The sequence below is a fragment of the Mycetomoellerius zeteki genome, unplaced genomic scaffold (genome assembly GCF_001594055.1).
Source record: "Mycetomoellerius zeteki isolate Tzet28-1 unplaced genomic scaffold, Tzet1.0 scaffold415, whole genome shotgun sequence".
In the NCBI taxonomy this organism is placed as follows: domain Eukaryota; kingdom Metazoa; phylum Arthropoda; class Insecta; order Hymenoptera; family Formicidae; genus Mycetomoellerius; species Mycetomoellerius zeteki.
This window is the reverse complement of record NW_017257409.1, coordinates 419,484-435,941: the sequence shown is the minus strand read 5'-3', so window position 1 is coordinate 435,941 and position 16,458 is coordinate 419,484. Positions and strand designations below refer to the sequence as shown.

The following is a 16,458-nucleotide window of genomic DNA, read 5'->3' as shown; positions in this document are numbered from 1 at the left end:
TTCCTGCCATCATTTCACACTACAAAATATACGCACAAAATCTGTCATTCTCGCAATTCGATTTCTCCTCTCTCGCTGTTCGTCACTTTCAGCGTCTGTTCTGTTTATCATAAAATTTACGATTTCTATATTTATCTATTGCAAATTATTCGCCAAAATATCTATTATACGAGATTAATCGCCACCAGTCGCTGTTATGATTGATTTTGAATCGACGTAAATCGCGGAATCGTCATCGAAATCGTATTTGTTCACTAATCACCGACTACAGTTGCGCTAATCTCGAGACTATCGTCTCTATACCGCTAATTGTAAGATACACATCTCTTTTCGTGATCGAACACGTGACATTAATTAAATGAGTGTATAGAAATATATAGCGCTTTGTAATACGTACAGCCGTACGTAATAATCCTAACTAAACACTCTCAAAGTTTCTCCCATTATAGTCTCCGTAATGTTTGTCATATGTTCTCAAAACGAATGTCCGATTTCCAGCCCAGGATCCATCGGTACCGTTACTATCGATCGCTGTCTCGCACGACGAACGTAAGCCATCCGGCTCGAGTAATCAGATCGCCTTATGGATCCGCGCGGCGTAAATTACTGTAATTAGCAACGCATGTCTATATAACCCGTCTGCGAAATCAGGATATTCTCCGTCAGGATATTCTCGGTGCCCGCTGCAATTTCATCCGTTGTCATCGTTACGCTCTAATCACCACGGGCGTACCGTTACGCCCTGGCTGATTAATCCACCCGACGCGTTACGCTTACATGAGAAAAAAATAGAGAGGGAAGGAAAACGCAAAGAGAAGGGGGGGGGTAATGAAAGGACGAAAAGAAGTGACACGTTGGCGCGGCGTCGATCTATCTCGTCGAACAATCGAACGTCATCGACACTCGGTGTCGAGTCGAGTTTAAAAGTCTATACGTCGGAGCCTCTCTAATAATACGCGTGAACGTAAATAAGATTGTGAATGGGATGATGATGGGCATGGGGATTGTGCAGGGGGGTGCACAGGGACGTCGTTGTAATGGTGGTGGGGGATGGTGGATGATTGACAGATTGCATCGTGGATACGGGCGACACCTGATTGGGGGGACCGGCCGGCACTTGGTACACGGTACTGGGCGCGGCCATCGGGCACCTTGAGGCCCCGGCTGCGCCGTGTTGGGCCCCATGCTGTTGTTGTTGTTGCTGTTGTTGTTGTTGTTGTTGTTGTTGAATGTAGTTTGGTGGTAGACATACCTCGAGGCGGTCGGTACGTGGCATCTTCTGCGGCATCGCCACTGTCTGCGGTACTACGCCGAGCGGACTGCCGACGCCCGTTGGGTCCGCCGGGCCCATTATCGCCGGCATTATCGGGCTGGGCGCGAAGTACGGGCTGTACGTATTGCTAACCTGCGGCATACCAGTCAGGTACGGATTCGTCGCCTGCGAAAACACACCCGGAAGATATCCAGGTAACATGGATTAGAACACACCTGTCCCCGCCTTCGCTCCACGCGTTTTCGATTGTACACGTCGCGACGCGCGCGATTTCGAGACCATTGAAACGCGTGCTTTATACCTAAATATCTGTATATACAGAGTATTAATATTAGTGGTCAGTTAAAACACATGATGTCTCTTTATAAAGCGAGTTGATTTGATTAAAAATTGCTTTTTTGTGAATGTAATCATATTTTCAAATTATTTACTTTATAAGAATTGATTAATATAAATAAGATATAAGAATACTAAATTTGATTATAAAATAAAAAAAAACATGCTATCTGCTTTAATTCTGCAATTCCTATAAATATTCTTAAGAAAGAGTTACATAAATTACAAATTATTACATCACATAACGTCAGAGAAAATTAAATACATTTAATCAATAAATAATTATTTATATATTTGACAAGAAATAAAATCGGAACTTTTATTCTACATTTATAATGTATAATATATTGTTGATGAATATACATTTGTTTCACAATTTCGATAATAATAATTACAATTGAATATAAAGAAAATGTTTTCTGCAAATAATATAAGAATGAGGAATTGTTTCTAAAAAAAGATTTTCTTACAAATCAACTCGTTTCAAATTGAGCAGTTTAATTTCTCCAACAAGAAGTTAACGTTTTCCCGTTTGTGCCACAAACTACCAAATACTCTATATACGCAATCTATCATTTCTGAATGTCCGTGTAAATTTTGCCTCAAGGTGCATTAAAGCTTTGCGAGCAATACTCTCCAGTGTTTATCAACTTTAAGGCGCGCAATATACATCGCTTGGTTTACAAGCCATCACCGTACCCACTTCAATTTTGGATAAATAAGCAACATCATTAATATCTGGTGTAATAACAAGGTATAATGAAGGAAAATTATATATATTAATATATTGCGCATTGCTGAGAAAAAAATTGATACACAGCCATCTTAAACTGTTTAATATTTATCCGCAAAACTCTAGGAATTTGGAACAAATAACATACACAGAAATATATATCAAAATATGTAATATGATGGCAATTAAATTAAAATATTCGGATTATTTTATATATATATATATAAAATATAAAAATTATACGTTTTGTCCTAATTCATCTTGAACAATTTAACTCTTTAAATAAAATTATTATTATTTAATTAATTAAATATCCATTCAAATAATTAAATATTCTTCAAAGATATCAGAAAATTTACGGGTTATCGCCATATTTTAATCCATTGCTAATGCCAACGGTTCGTGAACCTTGTCGCGCGTTCACATGTAATTATATATCTAAAAAAAATTATATTTTATTTGCAATTATTATTTATATATCTCAACATTATTATCAATATCCAAAGTTTTAAAGAAATTCTATTGCACGCGTGATATTGTATACCTACAAGGGTTAATTTGAGACAGTAAATCTGAAAAACGTGCTAAAGACAAAAATTTGCAAAGAAAAGACGTCTCGTTTACGGATCTCGCAAAGCCTTAATCGTCCTTTTTCTCTTCTCTCGTGCCCTCCCCTTCACTTTTAACGACAAGCGTACGTTCCCACACGAAGCGTTTGGTTTTGCAGCGAGAGCTGGCTCCCAGAAGCGAAGGCAGGTAATTTCAAGCGCATCCGAACGAGCAGAATACTCGTTCCTTCTTTTCAAAAGCCTCTGATACCCTGGGAGCTTTCGTCGTTGTAAAAAGCTTTCGGAAACGCAGCCAGGTAATTGTTGAAAAATATTAGCTGAGCTATTATATGATCAGACATCAGCTTTCTAATTTTTCAGAGTATATCAGGAAACAAAAATTTCATTGCTAATTAAAATATTGTAAGATCGATAATATTTTCAAGATTACCTTGCCTCGCATCCTCTTTCTTCGTCTCTTCGACTCTCATAAGTTTCATTCTCATTATATTTAAAAACTCTAACAATTTTTATATTTAAATATTTATTGTTATAACGTTAAACATAAAATATAAAATATTTCAAAGTGAAAAAGAGAAGAAACATTCATCGTTTTCAGAGCCAAAGAACGCGCAAATTTTATTTAGCCGTAATACTTCATGCTCTTCTCTTCTACAGGAAAACTTTACGAAAACATATACAAACAAATTTTCTTTCCTCAATAAACAAACAAAACATTTCGTAAAGCATGCAAATAAATTATTGACTTACTATGCGGCGCGCTCTTAAAATAAAAGTTTAAGCTTTCGTACGAACGCTTACTAATTACAGGCGCATCGCTTGAATAGCTACAGTGGATGTAAACTTACGAAAGTAATTCATTTGGCATAAACATATTGCAAATTGAAACTAAATACAAATTGTCATGTTTTCCTTTTACAAACTCATAAATGCAAGCATCTTTACATCCACCGCTAGCCAGCGTGGCATTAAATTAACTAAAAATTAGTGGAAGCCAACCAAAACCAGGAGTTACCATAAAGGCGTGGGTAGCGAGAAGTTGCTGCTGGATTTGCTGTTGAAGGTGATGGTGTGGTGCCGGAGGTGCTGGTGCCTCCTGTTCACCAATGACGTAATTGGAGAACACACCAACAATCAACCACAACCACGTGAGCCACAGCGGCAAACATAGGGGACAGACAGGCAGTCATAGTATAGGGTTTAATGTCACGTAGCAACGAATATGAATATATGTCATGAGTAAACAAAAAGAACAAGGAGGGCTAACGTTAATAACGAGAGTTTTGATTATTTCTTTAATTAAAAACAAAATAATGATAATCTCGCGTATCGGTCATCTTATAGAGATGCACGCGGAACAGGGGAGTTCAGAAAAAAGGCATGGGGGGAAGTTCCCTCAATCGTTGAAGATTTATTCGAGTTAATCAAAATTATCCGAATGTCGTATCAACAACGCATATGCAATGTCGCGTGAAATTTTGATGAGTCGACGAAACTTTTCCGCGTCTAAACGCTATTCTAGCGTTTACAAATTCGACTCGTCGATATTGCATTTCCCGTAATTAACGAGCCTCCCCCGTTAAATGATAAATATGAACAGTACGAGAAATATTCGCGATACGAATCTAATATGTCCACATCAAAGACTCTTAACTTGCGTTTCATGGCCTTTAAAAAATACTTGATTTTAGAAACTATTTATAAAGTTTTTGAATCAAAAATATATTTAAATATCTTGAATACATCACGTACTTGTAATACAAAAATAATTAAAATTTACGATTTGAGAATAATAATAAGAATAAAAATCACGAGTGTCATCATAATTTCAAAAAAAGCTGTAATAAAAAATAATAAGATTAAGAATTGCCGATCATATCAAAGAGATTCGATTCTGTAAATTGACTGTCTATCAAAATATGTGGATAAGTCAGGTTTTACTCTAGGAAGTAAGGATGACACTGACCAAGAACATGCGACGTGCTAAACTTTAATTTTTAAAAACTTTGTCTCTCGGTGCAATGTCCGCAAGAGGGAACGCATGTAAATATAGACGGCGAAGTGCTGCGTTTATAACAACTCGAGCCTTACTGAAAAAGTTTGTAAAGCATTTTAATTTAAGGTAACATACAAAATTGCGTATGCAAACGTAGCTTATACAGTAACAGCATCTAGCTTCAAATTTCTTGATACGATAGTAACGTGAAAAGAAAGCTTATACACTACGCCGTCAATAATCTACGCAGCGTTGCCTATCGAATAAGATAATCTAGTAACCCTCGACTAAACACAGACAAAATCCAGATATTACGGTGTGGTAAAAGAAAGTGTGTGACTGTGTTGATAGCAGAAGAAGTGGTGCAACGATCGTGTTAATTTGTTAGACATACCACTGCGGGTACCTGCCCGGGCACGAGAGTCTGACCCGGCGTAAGGCCCTGCTGAATCTGCTGCATCAGCGCGTTTTTCAACGCTAAGTGGTTGCGCCCGTTTATCAAGAGTTGGTCCTTCAGATGCTGTGGGGGATGAAAATACTTGCAAGGTGGCTTTTCTCGATTACACCGACCCTGAAACAAAAATGCAGAAAGTCAATTTACTACAACTATTATTTTTCAAATAATTATGTTGATTTACTACAACTATCATTTTTCAAATAATTAGAATAATTAGAAATAGTTGATTTGTAAATCGGAGTTAAGTTATTTTGAACATCATATTATGTAGTATTCATTGAATTTCTTCCTAGTTTGCCTCCATCAAATAATTCAAAATTATCTAACGTTGCTTTAACAATTAATATTGAAAGCTGGATATCGACTATATACGATATTAATAATGAAATTGGACGAGAGATTGTAAAATATAATATTCGATATTCATTGTCATTGCAAACATAATGATCGGTGAGATATTTGATATTCGTATCAACGATACTATATAATACGATATATAATAACGCGGAAACTATTTTCACGACACCATACATATGATTTATAACATTCTTGTAGAATACATATATATCAGACACAGTGTTGTCTTCAGTAAAACAATGTGTAATACAAGCTTTCGTCTATAATTTGGCTATATGAAAAAAACGCATTTGCGTATAAGTTATAGTCCAGGATATGGCTAATATAAAAAAATCACCTATCACATTATTCACCCTTCATATCGGGTTTTCGTTTATTCTCTCTGTCTTGCCCTTTTTCTCTCTCTCTCACTCTCTCTCACTTAGCTTCTCCCTCTCATAATTTGGATGTTGGGACGAACCGTAACGCGGTTTATGAGGTAAGTTGCGGGTGCAAGGTTGGAATACGGAAGTGGCACGAAGGCGGGAAAGTGGAAGGAGCATCGTCGAGAGTGCCGAGTCGAGTCTTGGAAAGAGGCTCGTGGCGGAGAAACGGAAGCCCACGGGAAATGAAGGAAGGGTAAGCGGGACAAGAAGAGGTCGCGCTTGGTGTCGCGGTGGTACTAATTAAACCTTAACAATATTAGTTCAGGTAAGACGTCTATATAGGACCGGGTGGTAGCCGCCACCAGCCGCCTGTGCTTTCTTACGGAAATCCAGTGGTTTTCGGTAATAGCGGCTTGCGAGCGTAAACTCCGTCAGAAACAGAGGGGTTGCGTCAGTTGGACGGCCAAGGGGGAGCGGTAGGTAGTGCTAGTGGTAGCGTCGGCGAGACGAACGCTCAAATATCGCCTAATTAAGCACATTGGAGAGTTTCGAGGAATAATGTGTAGGTACCCGCCACGAGAAAGTTTCGACCCATTGAGAGGAAATGCTCCGTCCTCTTCATCGTCTTCGTCATCGTCACTGCCGCCGTTCTCCGCGTCGTCGCGCTCTCCAGGAGCCAAGCTCTCGTTGACACGGAGCGGTTTAAGCTCGACTAATTGCATGAGACAAGATTCAAGCGTTTGCTCTTGCACAAGGCAACATGGCAAGTATACACGCGTATCGATGTCTGCGGATCAGGCTTTGACGTTGATAACATTTATTGCTTCTCACGAACGGTTGTTTTGACTGTCTATTCTGCTTTTATTTTTAGTGTAATTAACTATTTTAAACTGTACTCTCTTAATTTTTAATATAATTAAATCAGAATAATTCTTTAAGCTAGCCAGATAAAGGTCCTCATTTTCTGTATGAATCTGACATTAAAGATACACTAGAAATGTACAAATAATCAAGGAAATCAAGGAAAGTTTTTAAAATTTAAAAAGTTAAACGTTTCAAGAACTCAAAAAAAATAGTTTCTCAATAAATGTATACTCATATAATAATGATCAGTAATTTGTTTATCAAATGCGCCAATAAATATCGTAATAATGAACATAAATATGATTTTGATTGGGATGCTTAAACTGTACATTCTAAATGGTGCCAACTAGTGAGCGCAGTATTAAAGTTGATTTAAAGGGGCTACTGATAAGAAACAGCATTCTCCGGGGAGTTATGCGAAACGCTCCCCTCTAATTTTAATGAAACTTTAATGATATTTAGAGGATCCCCGGAAACGGATAGCCTCTCGTAAATTTCATACATAATGATGTAATATCTCACAAATCTTTCAAGGACCGAATTGTTTCATCCTTAAACAAATTTAATTTAATGCAAATTTATATCGTTCTAAACACTTTTTAAAAATCAGAATTATTAAACGTAATTGTATTTCTTACTAATACATTAAAATCAATTCACAATTTCGAGAAAGATGTTGCGTACAATGATTATTGTCAAACTGCAAATTTCAAACACAAACTGTTAAATTTTAAACATATTTATATTTAATTATAATATAAAATTATATTGATATCTAAACATAGCCCTTATTTTATTTTTTAACATATGCGTTAAATATGAAATTACAAAATGTATAATCACAATAAAAATTGCAACATTCAGCTAAATTATTTTTTTCAATAACAAACACTAAAAATGTGTCATCGAATAATGTTGTTATATAGTAATTATCAAGATAATTAATTAACTATAAATAATTACAATTAATAATAATATAATAAATAAAATAATATAATACTGATATCTTAGATTTACCATAGATAAAGCTGTTATAAAAACAGCAATTTGGTATTTTAGGCTACCAATGTAATTTATGACATTAGTACTCGTGTGCTGCGAAAATTTATATAATGCAGAGACGATATTGAAGAAATCATTCATCTAGTTCTAAAAATATAAACGAGTTTAAACTGACATTTGTACATTGATATCTGTACATAAACCTAAGATAATAAGTAATATTCAATTTCATGTTTATCCGCTTAGATGAATAGCCTAACATAAGGCAGCACACAAAGAAAGCTTTATTTTCACGCTACCAATTCGTAGAAGGCTTATTACGTCCTGAAATGAAGCAATAACTTCTGAGTCACGTCGTAACAAATTTGGCTCGTTTTAAGATTAAGCTTGTACAACCTTACATAAACATATATAGCTTAACTGTTCCCCTAAATCATATAGTATTATTTTTTAAATTTCTGTAGATCCAGATTTGAAATTGAATGGTCTTCCTGAAAATCTTTTATACAGATAAACCTCGAGATAAACAAATTCATTGTTGTTATATGTCTATTGCATATATTATGCAAAAGTATTTAAATTAAAATAATTATTGTTAAAGTAATTATAAAAAGCGTACTTTTAATGTTATCCTCTAAAGCTATTTTTTGCTATTAAACTTCTATATATTCATTCATACAAATTGTGATATTTATACAACTATCCGTATAATTATATCATATAAATTCAATTAAGCTGCAAATTTTTTGTTATAAATAGGAAGAATATGAAGTGTATTGAGAAAATTAGAAGGTGAATGAAGTCTAATCATATCGATACAAAGACAATAAATAATCTTTAGTGATTCGTCTCTTAATAACTCATCGGTGCGAAACGAGCAGATGTGGTAAAGTCAAAAAATGCTTCCAGTCGATTCGTACGAGCACAACGGGGAAACTCTATGCCTTCATTGTTTCAGTCTTTCGGTATTACAAAAGAAACGTCGTGGATGGAGGCGGTCGGAGGCTCGAAACCGACTCAATTACAGTCGCTGAGCGACGCGATAATTGGGATCAAGATTGATTGTCTTCCTTCCTTTCGCGCTGACCTCCCATAAATACAAGCTGCTAGAGACGTACATTTTCTTTTCTCCAGTCTCACATAAATAAACCAGCACAGAAAACAAAACGTTTCGTCCAGACGGAATACGGCTCTAATCAAAATTTCTTTTGTTATTTTGTGATCAACTTTAGCATAAAACGAACTTATATATTTTAATAATTAAGTACTATGCAATAGAATTGGAATTAAATCAATCTAGATACGTTATGATAATGAATATCGGAAAGAGATTGTATTTTGGCCTAAAAATAAATTAAAATATAATCATCAAGTTCATTAATTGATCTGTTCCATAATTACAAATGCACAAAATTCAATTTCAATTAATTAAAAAATTTTTTTAAATATAGCTTAAAATGAATTACGATTTTACCAATAAAACGGATCCATCGATATTATATCGATAGTTATATCGAAAATAGTACAAAACGACATACTTGTTTGATATTAGCGTCGTCCATTGGAGCCAAGCGATATAAAAAATTTTATTGGCATCAATATCCGGCTCAAAATTACGAGGATCACATATAAGAAGTACGATAGTAAACCACGCGATAATAATTCGTCGTCGCGTGAGAGCACTTGGATCGTTTTCCCCATCTAGCTGCGCGGAAAAAACGCGAAGACATCCGCGAAAACGACTCGACGACGGGGCGCAAGAGGGAAAAAGCAAGAGGGTGGTGCTATAGGCAGGCTTGCGGGATGGTTGCTCACTTCATGGCGGCGGGAGGTCGATGTCGAGCAACCTTTTTCACCTCGATAAAGCCCTGTCGTCGAAGGTGGCCGACGAACACGATCCTTCAGACCCGGGCTAACCCCGTTTTATAACCTCTCACCCATCTACCCCCGTCAGCCCCTTGTCGCAGCCCTGCTGCGCAACGAGCAACGAGAGCACGCCGAGAGGGAAAGAACGTGTTCTCGCTGCTGAAATGAGCATCGCAGACAGAATGATAGAGAGAAACTATGCAGACTGAGAGAGAGAGAGAAAGAAAGAAAGCGGAGAGAAAGAAATTGGGTGGATAAGAGGTGCGAAAGGGGCGACGGTGTCAACGAGTGTATGCCATCCGCCCGTTGAGCCGTTGCAAGGGCTGCAGGACGGGTGAGCAAGATTACTAGGATTTGCGCGTAGATTTGCATATCGATTTTCCCGGTGGAATAATGTCGTACAGCGGCGAGGACCCGCACACGATTTGCCTTAATTTCGCTATGGGAAGTATCTGTCACATTAGTCCGATGGTTGCAGCTTAAGCGCGGCTGTTTCATGATACGGTAATACTGTTTCGGATCGCACAGCTCGAAATTACCAGTGGTAATTTTCAAAGAAATTCGAATTTACATCTGGTGTTAAGAAGCAGGATTTTTCAGAAAAGAGAAAAGTGTCTTCGCTCGCCCGTTAATATTTTATAGCTCTGACTTTCTTGATTTTGCAATCTTTTTGAAATAAGAGAGATATCTATTTACATTGCGTTAAATTTCAATATTAATACTATAAAATATAATTACATTGATTTAGGAGATTTCTATTTCTCAATCTGAATGATAATTATTATGTATTTTTAGCTGTTGAAAAAGGACATAAGATTTAAAAAATTCTACAGATTTTGAAAAACTAAGAATTTTATTTTTAAAAATATAAATTAAATAATTTACAACTTTTTTTTATTTTATGTAGTAAAATACGTAAAAATCATTATTTAAGGGTTAAGAAACAGGAAACTTCAAATAAATCAGTGTAATTTTGCGATATTAAATGTTGCCAATAATTTTATCAATTATTTTAATATAGCAGTTTAAAATTGTACATAAACAAATAAGAAAGGTTTTTAAATCATCACATTTTTATTTTTATATTGTAAAAAATATTTAAATTTCTTACATATATTAAGAATTTACGTTATTACATAAAATATTTAAAGCTAGTTCCTAAAAATTAGAAGATGATGTAATTTTTTAAAAAGTAGATATTTTGTCAGTATAAAATCTCTACAAGAAACATCTATTACTTGTTGAGAAACAAAATGTTGATCAAAATTTGTTGTTCAGTGTTAGTTTTGACACTTAACGATAATTTATACATTTACCATGAATGCACAATTGTACATATATAATTAAAAAGCAGCATATTCTTCCTCTAAGAATGAATATGGATTGTTGAATAAAAAGCAAGTGAAGGTAACAGTGTTACAAAGCGGAACGAAAAAATGAAAATGGACTAGAGGGAAAAGTTTCTTTGTTAATTAATTGGCTTCGGATTGTGAATATAAAACTGCATACAGTGTAAACTAGCTCTGTACAAGAAAGTCTAACCGCTCGCTTATTCCACAATACCCTTTCACAGCGGCCAGTAATCGGATCAACGACGAAGGAACTGACGACGAAGATATCGGGACAGGACTTCAGAACGTAACCGGCGGATATTGGTGCGATGATAGGCCAGATTGAGTGGAACTTTGTTATCTGGATTACTTAGGGGAGTAGAAAAACATTGTTCCCTGATCAAATTTACAGTATCTATATATAATAGATACTATATATATATAAAATATATATATTACAGTATCTATATACATATATAGACTATGAGATGACCGCTTCTCAGGGATAATCGCAAAAACTTTTTTTGTGAATCTTTTATTATTACGCGTCTCTCGTATTTTTATGGATACTACATGGCTATCAAATGTACACACATACGTATAATTAATAAGTTCTTATTGAAAACTTGTCAAAAAAATAATTTTATATGCGATCTTTGTATAGTTGCTTTGCGTGGCTTATATCAGTCAGAAAATGTCTGATCCCATTTAATTCCCGTAAAAATCTGAGGTAGCCGAACGGGAACTAGTGCATCAGTATCAGTAAGAGAGGAAACCGCCAGCGGAAAGCCGATTGTGGGTCTCGCAAAAAAAACTCGCGCCCTAGGAAAACAAGTTTTAGCGGGATTTCGCATTGCGGAGGATCGACAACGACTGCATACCCATGACGGGAGAGATGAGGGGGATAATGAATCCAGCGAGAGAGTCGATGACACAGTCAGTCAGTGGAGAAGACGAGGTCGAAGTAGACCTTCATACGTACCCTTTCCACCCGGGTTTGTCACGCTCTGATCCGGGGCTTTGCGGTCGCGACTACCGCCGGCAAACCTCGCCTATACTCACTCGAGCCGAACCCTCGCTCTTACTCGACGAGGGCCGCAGCCGTCGACCTCCTCAACGTCCCTCGTCCTGCTCTCACGGACGATGTGTTAGCTAAGGCGAACCGGCCAGTTAATTCGAAAAGTGGCGCGACTCTCTTTCTCTACCTCTACGTTCCTCCGCGCGCGTATCCGCCCTCTTTTCACCCCTCGCGACTGAGATCGTCTTGGAGAACCACCCGGATGTCGAGAGAAAGCCGGACCAAATGACATTAGGGGTCTCGTTTCATTACGGCGACGGACGTGAAAGCACAGCTGAGTCAGTGGCTATACCCCTGGTGTATAAAAGGAAGTCCGTTCTCCACTCTTTGTTTTTTTACTCCGTGTCTTCTTCCTCTCCTCCTGTAGATCTTTACGGCGTTACGGAACAATTTTCTTTTTGTTTCGAGCATTTTCATTACCAATATCTCTCTTCATTGTGATCTCGGTGTTTGTGTTGGACGGAAGGCAAACGAGAAACTCCGATCTTTTTCTCGAAGTATTATCAAAATCACATGATGGAAAGTTTTTTAAAACGTGTAAGATCTTGAAAGTTACAAAGAACAACAACTATCTCATTGTTAGATAACATTAATAAATTTCAATTACGATCAACTGAAAAAAGTAGCTAGTCGCATCAGCTTCGAGCATTAAATATTAAGAAAATTTTAAGTAGATAACAAAATATTATTTTTCAATTTAGTTTATAATGACAATTTAAATACAGTGTGCACACAACTTTTGCAAATCTTTTCAAAATTAGAAATAACATACTTAAGTGTCTATGCCCTGTAAAAAAAATTACATATAAAATTCCAATAATTAGTTCCAATAATAGTGCATGAGTAATTTTGAGAGCTACTATATATTCACATACATGTAAACAAAAGTCAATTTACAAATAAAATTGTTCTTCGCAACAAGTAAACAATTTACAAAAGTATAAATTTTTAAGAATTTAGAAGTTTGGAAATTGCCAAAATTTCTTAATTTTCAACGTTAAGTGTCTTCGCAATTACGAATGTCTACTGATTCTAATTTACGGAACCATCATTCTTCTTATAATTTAACATTTGTAAGTTAAATGAAATACATGAAAGAAACGTATGCAATTAGATGAGGTTTACTCGCAAAAAAAAAACAGCGTTGAACAAATTAACGTCTCCAGCTGACGTGATGCTTTTGCAGTCGTTTAATTTAACGTTGTCCGTGCGCCTCGCAATATGCGGCGGTATTTCGCAGAGTCGCGAAGTTCTATTTCCGAGACGCAGCACGACAGTTAACGACGTGACATTATTAACGGCACTCGCTCGCAAACGCTGGAACGCCTCCCGGCTAAATTAGCGGACAACGCACGAGCGGGCGCGTCTTCTCCGCGGACAAATTTCACCGGGATCGACGTTGACGTTGGTGCGTACTATTCGCGTGTCATTCTAGTGGCGCTTTCACACGATACATATTAATGAGTAAAAGTTAATCCCCGATACCCGAGCGATCCTTTATGTAGATCACGAACTCTATTAGGTGGCGTCTGTAGAATCTCGCCGTCTATATTAGTTCCAAGTCTCTTTAGAGCGTGCATCGTAGCCGGGCTTTCTGACGCAATTCTTAGAGGAACTTGAACACATTGCACGTATGTCATTGCTTTGGATGACATTACATGCGGTACATAGTAATAGGAGTGCCCGATCGGCATATGAAGGGCGTATCACCGAGAACGAAGTTGATATAAGGATGTGCATCTAATCTGCTTCGCGGACATATTACACGCGATATCTGCATTATAAATATCTGTGACTTATTATTCTTTGGTTTCAATCAAAATTAAATTTAATGAATTACGACTAATATCTAACATATTATCCTTTGTATGTATCCTTTATTAAGATATCCCATAAATTGATTATCATTATATCGCGTCGAATTGTTGCTCATTATTACATCGCAAACAATATTAATAATATTCCTCACTCTTTAAAACAATTTTTATTTTGGCATTTATCGCTTTATCCTGATACAAGTCAAAAGAGTTTCAGTTGTTAAAAAATACTATTAACTTTTAATTTATAATAAATTATCTTGTAATTTATTGTTAGAAAATAATATATTATCAGAAAATGAGAAATATCTATGATTGATAGATACCTCATATATCTTTCAATTTATAAATTATAAAGCGTCATTGATTGTTCCAATATCAAAATAATGATATTATTTTGACATCAGTTAATCCAATTGAAAATAATGAAATTGTGTGACCGTGTAATTCAGCACGCCACATTATATGACAGATGATCGCCGTTTCGACACGTCAATATCGATGCACGATTATAAATACTAATTAAGAGAGCAAGCGAATCTTGATGGACAGCTGTTGTGGTTGCAATTGCATTGGAAACATCATTTATGACGATCGATAGGAAGTGCCTGTGCATGTGCATCGCCGCGTAATATCACGCGTATGCATGTAATTGAAACTCAAACGGGAGCACAGAAGTCATATATGGATCCCGAAACTGAATTCGCTTTGTGCAAGAGACAAAATTCGATCGATGATTTTTTAATGCGTGTAATCGGATTTTCCCATGCGTGTGGTACGCATCGATATTTACGATTTACCATCGTGTTACATATTGAGGGGACATAGTTCAAACATTTTCCCCGAAACGTTTTATTTTCTGTTTGCGCACATTGAGTAAGTTCGTGCTGCAGCAAATAATGACTGATATGGTCAAAGAGTTTAAAAATATCAATGCAGTGTGTACTTCATAAAATGCGGATGTACCTTGAGTTTCATATGACAAATTGGCGAAAGCAAATTCGTATAAATGGTATTTAGAAAAAAAATTTTAAACAAGATATTGAACTCACAAATATATAAATAAATCTTAATAAAATTAAACTATTAAGATCGCTTTATTCAATAAAAATTTAATAATCTTCTCTTAATATTTCTGCTCAAAAATCCGCTATAGCATCAGCAATAATATACAATACACATAGCAATGATAAAGCATAGATCGACATTTGATAATAATCAGACGTATTTGTTAAGCATCATATTCAGCATATCGTAACATCAATAATGTAATTGCATATATCTTTTTTTTGGTAACTAAAAGCACTGATCATTATCGTTCTCATCGTACCATTTGCGCAATGAATTTACTCACTGGTCACGATATATATAGTATTTCCTTCGCGCAATCCATGAATGTTGCGCTCTGATTGTCGTTAGATCGACAATTTAACAAGACGATTCTCCGAGTGTGAGTTATCGTTTAATGAACGCCTCTTCGACTTCGGAGTGTTGAAGTGCTCTAGACTCTAGTGCAGCGTACGGAGCTGGTCTTACCACTTGAGCAAAGGGCTGCTAACCCTCGATTTTCCCATTCCCTCCTCTCGTTCTTTCATTCTCTCTCTCTCTCTCTCTCTCTCTCTCTCTCTCTCTCTCTTCCTCGATCTCCACACTACTGGCCTTTTCCTGCTCCTATATGCTCAGGCCAACTTCTCCTGTTAACCAGAGCCAGAGGAATTACGATAATTTGTAGAAGAGAACAAAGAAGGAGAAACTAGCAGTTAGACAGAGAAAGAAACAGACAGAAGGAGCTCGGAGGAAAAGAGGGTACTTGGAGGTTCGAGTTTTTAGCCGTTTGATTCGTCAGCACAATTAAACGAATTAATAGGCGTCGCTTCGCTCGTTCAGCTTCTCGTTCTTTCTCTGTTCCAGCATTTAATCTGCTACCCACTATTACAATCCTTTTCTTTATATCCGGAAACAATCACAGTTTGCAATGATTACTGACGATCCAAATGAATGGTTGTTTATCGAAGAAAACCGATTGTGATTTTAGATCTTTGAGAGTATAAAATTTGATAAAAAGAAACACAATTCATACAGAAAATAAGACATATACAGGGTGTTTCCAAATTAAATGGCAAAACTTCGGGAGCGTGTAGAGGAGTAAAAAACTAAGAAAAAAAGTCCTATAGACATATGCTCCTTTTTGCTTTGTTTCGCAGGAAATCACGAAAAAAGAAAAAAATATATTTAATTTATTATTTTAATTATTTTATTTATAAACTTTTTAATGAAGATTTTGTTCGAAATGTGCACCTCTTGCAGCAATACAAGCATTGCATCTGTCAAACACGGCTCTTGTAGCAGCCAGGCACTGTTCTTGCGATATTCTGTTCGCTGCAGCTACGATACGATTTCTCAAATGTTGCTCT

The 16,458-nt window shown here is 36.3% G+C and overlaps 1 protein-coding gene across 10 annotated transcripts in view; it reads right to left on the bottom strand.

Annotated features, from left to right (window-relative positions):
• Positions 1 to 16,458, bottom strand: part of LOC108726386 (AF4/FMR2 family member 4) — a 356,474-nt gene that overhangs the window by 25,624 nt on the left and 314,392 nt on the right. For 7 of the 10 annotated variants that reach the window (XM_018453898.1, XM_018453897.1, XM_018453899.1 and 4 more), the window contains 3 exons: positions 5,302 to 5,478; positions 3,927 to 4,007; positions 1,253 to 1,438 (listed from right to left, as the gene is read on the bottom strand). In XM_018453898.1, coding sequence (XP_018309400.1) covers positions 1,253 to 1,438; positions 3,927 to 4,007; positions 5,302 to 5,478 — 444 coding nt within the window. The remainder of the gene's footprint in view (positions 1 to 1,252; positions 1,439 to 3,926; positions 4,008 to 5,301; positions 5,479 to 16,458) is intronic. The other 3 variants (XM_018453902.1, XM_018453905.1, XM_018453906.1) reach the window with 1 other exon arrangement.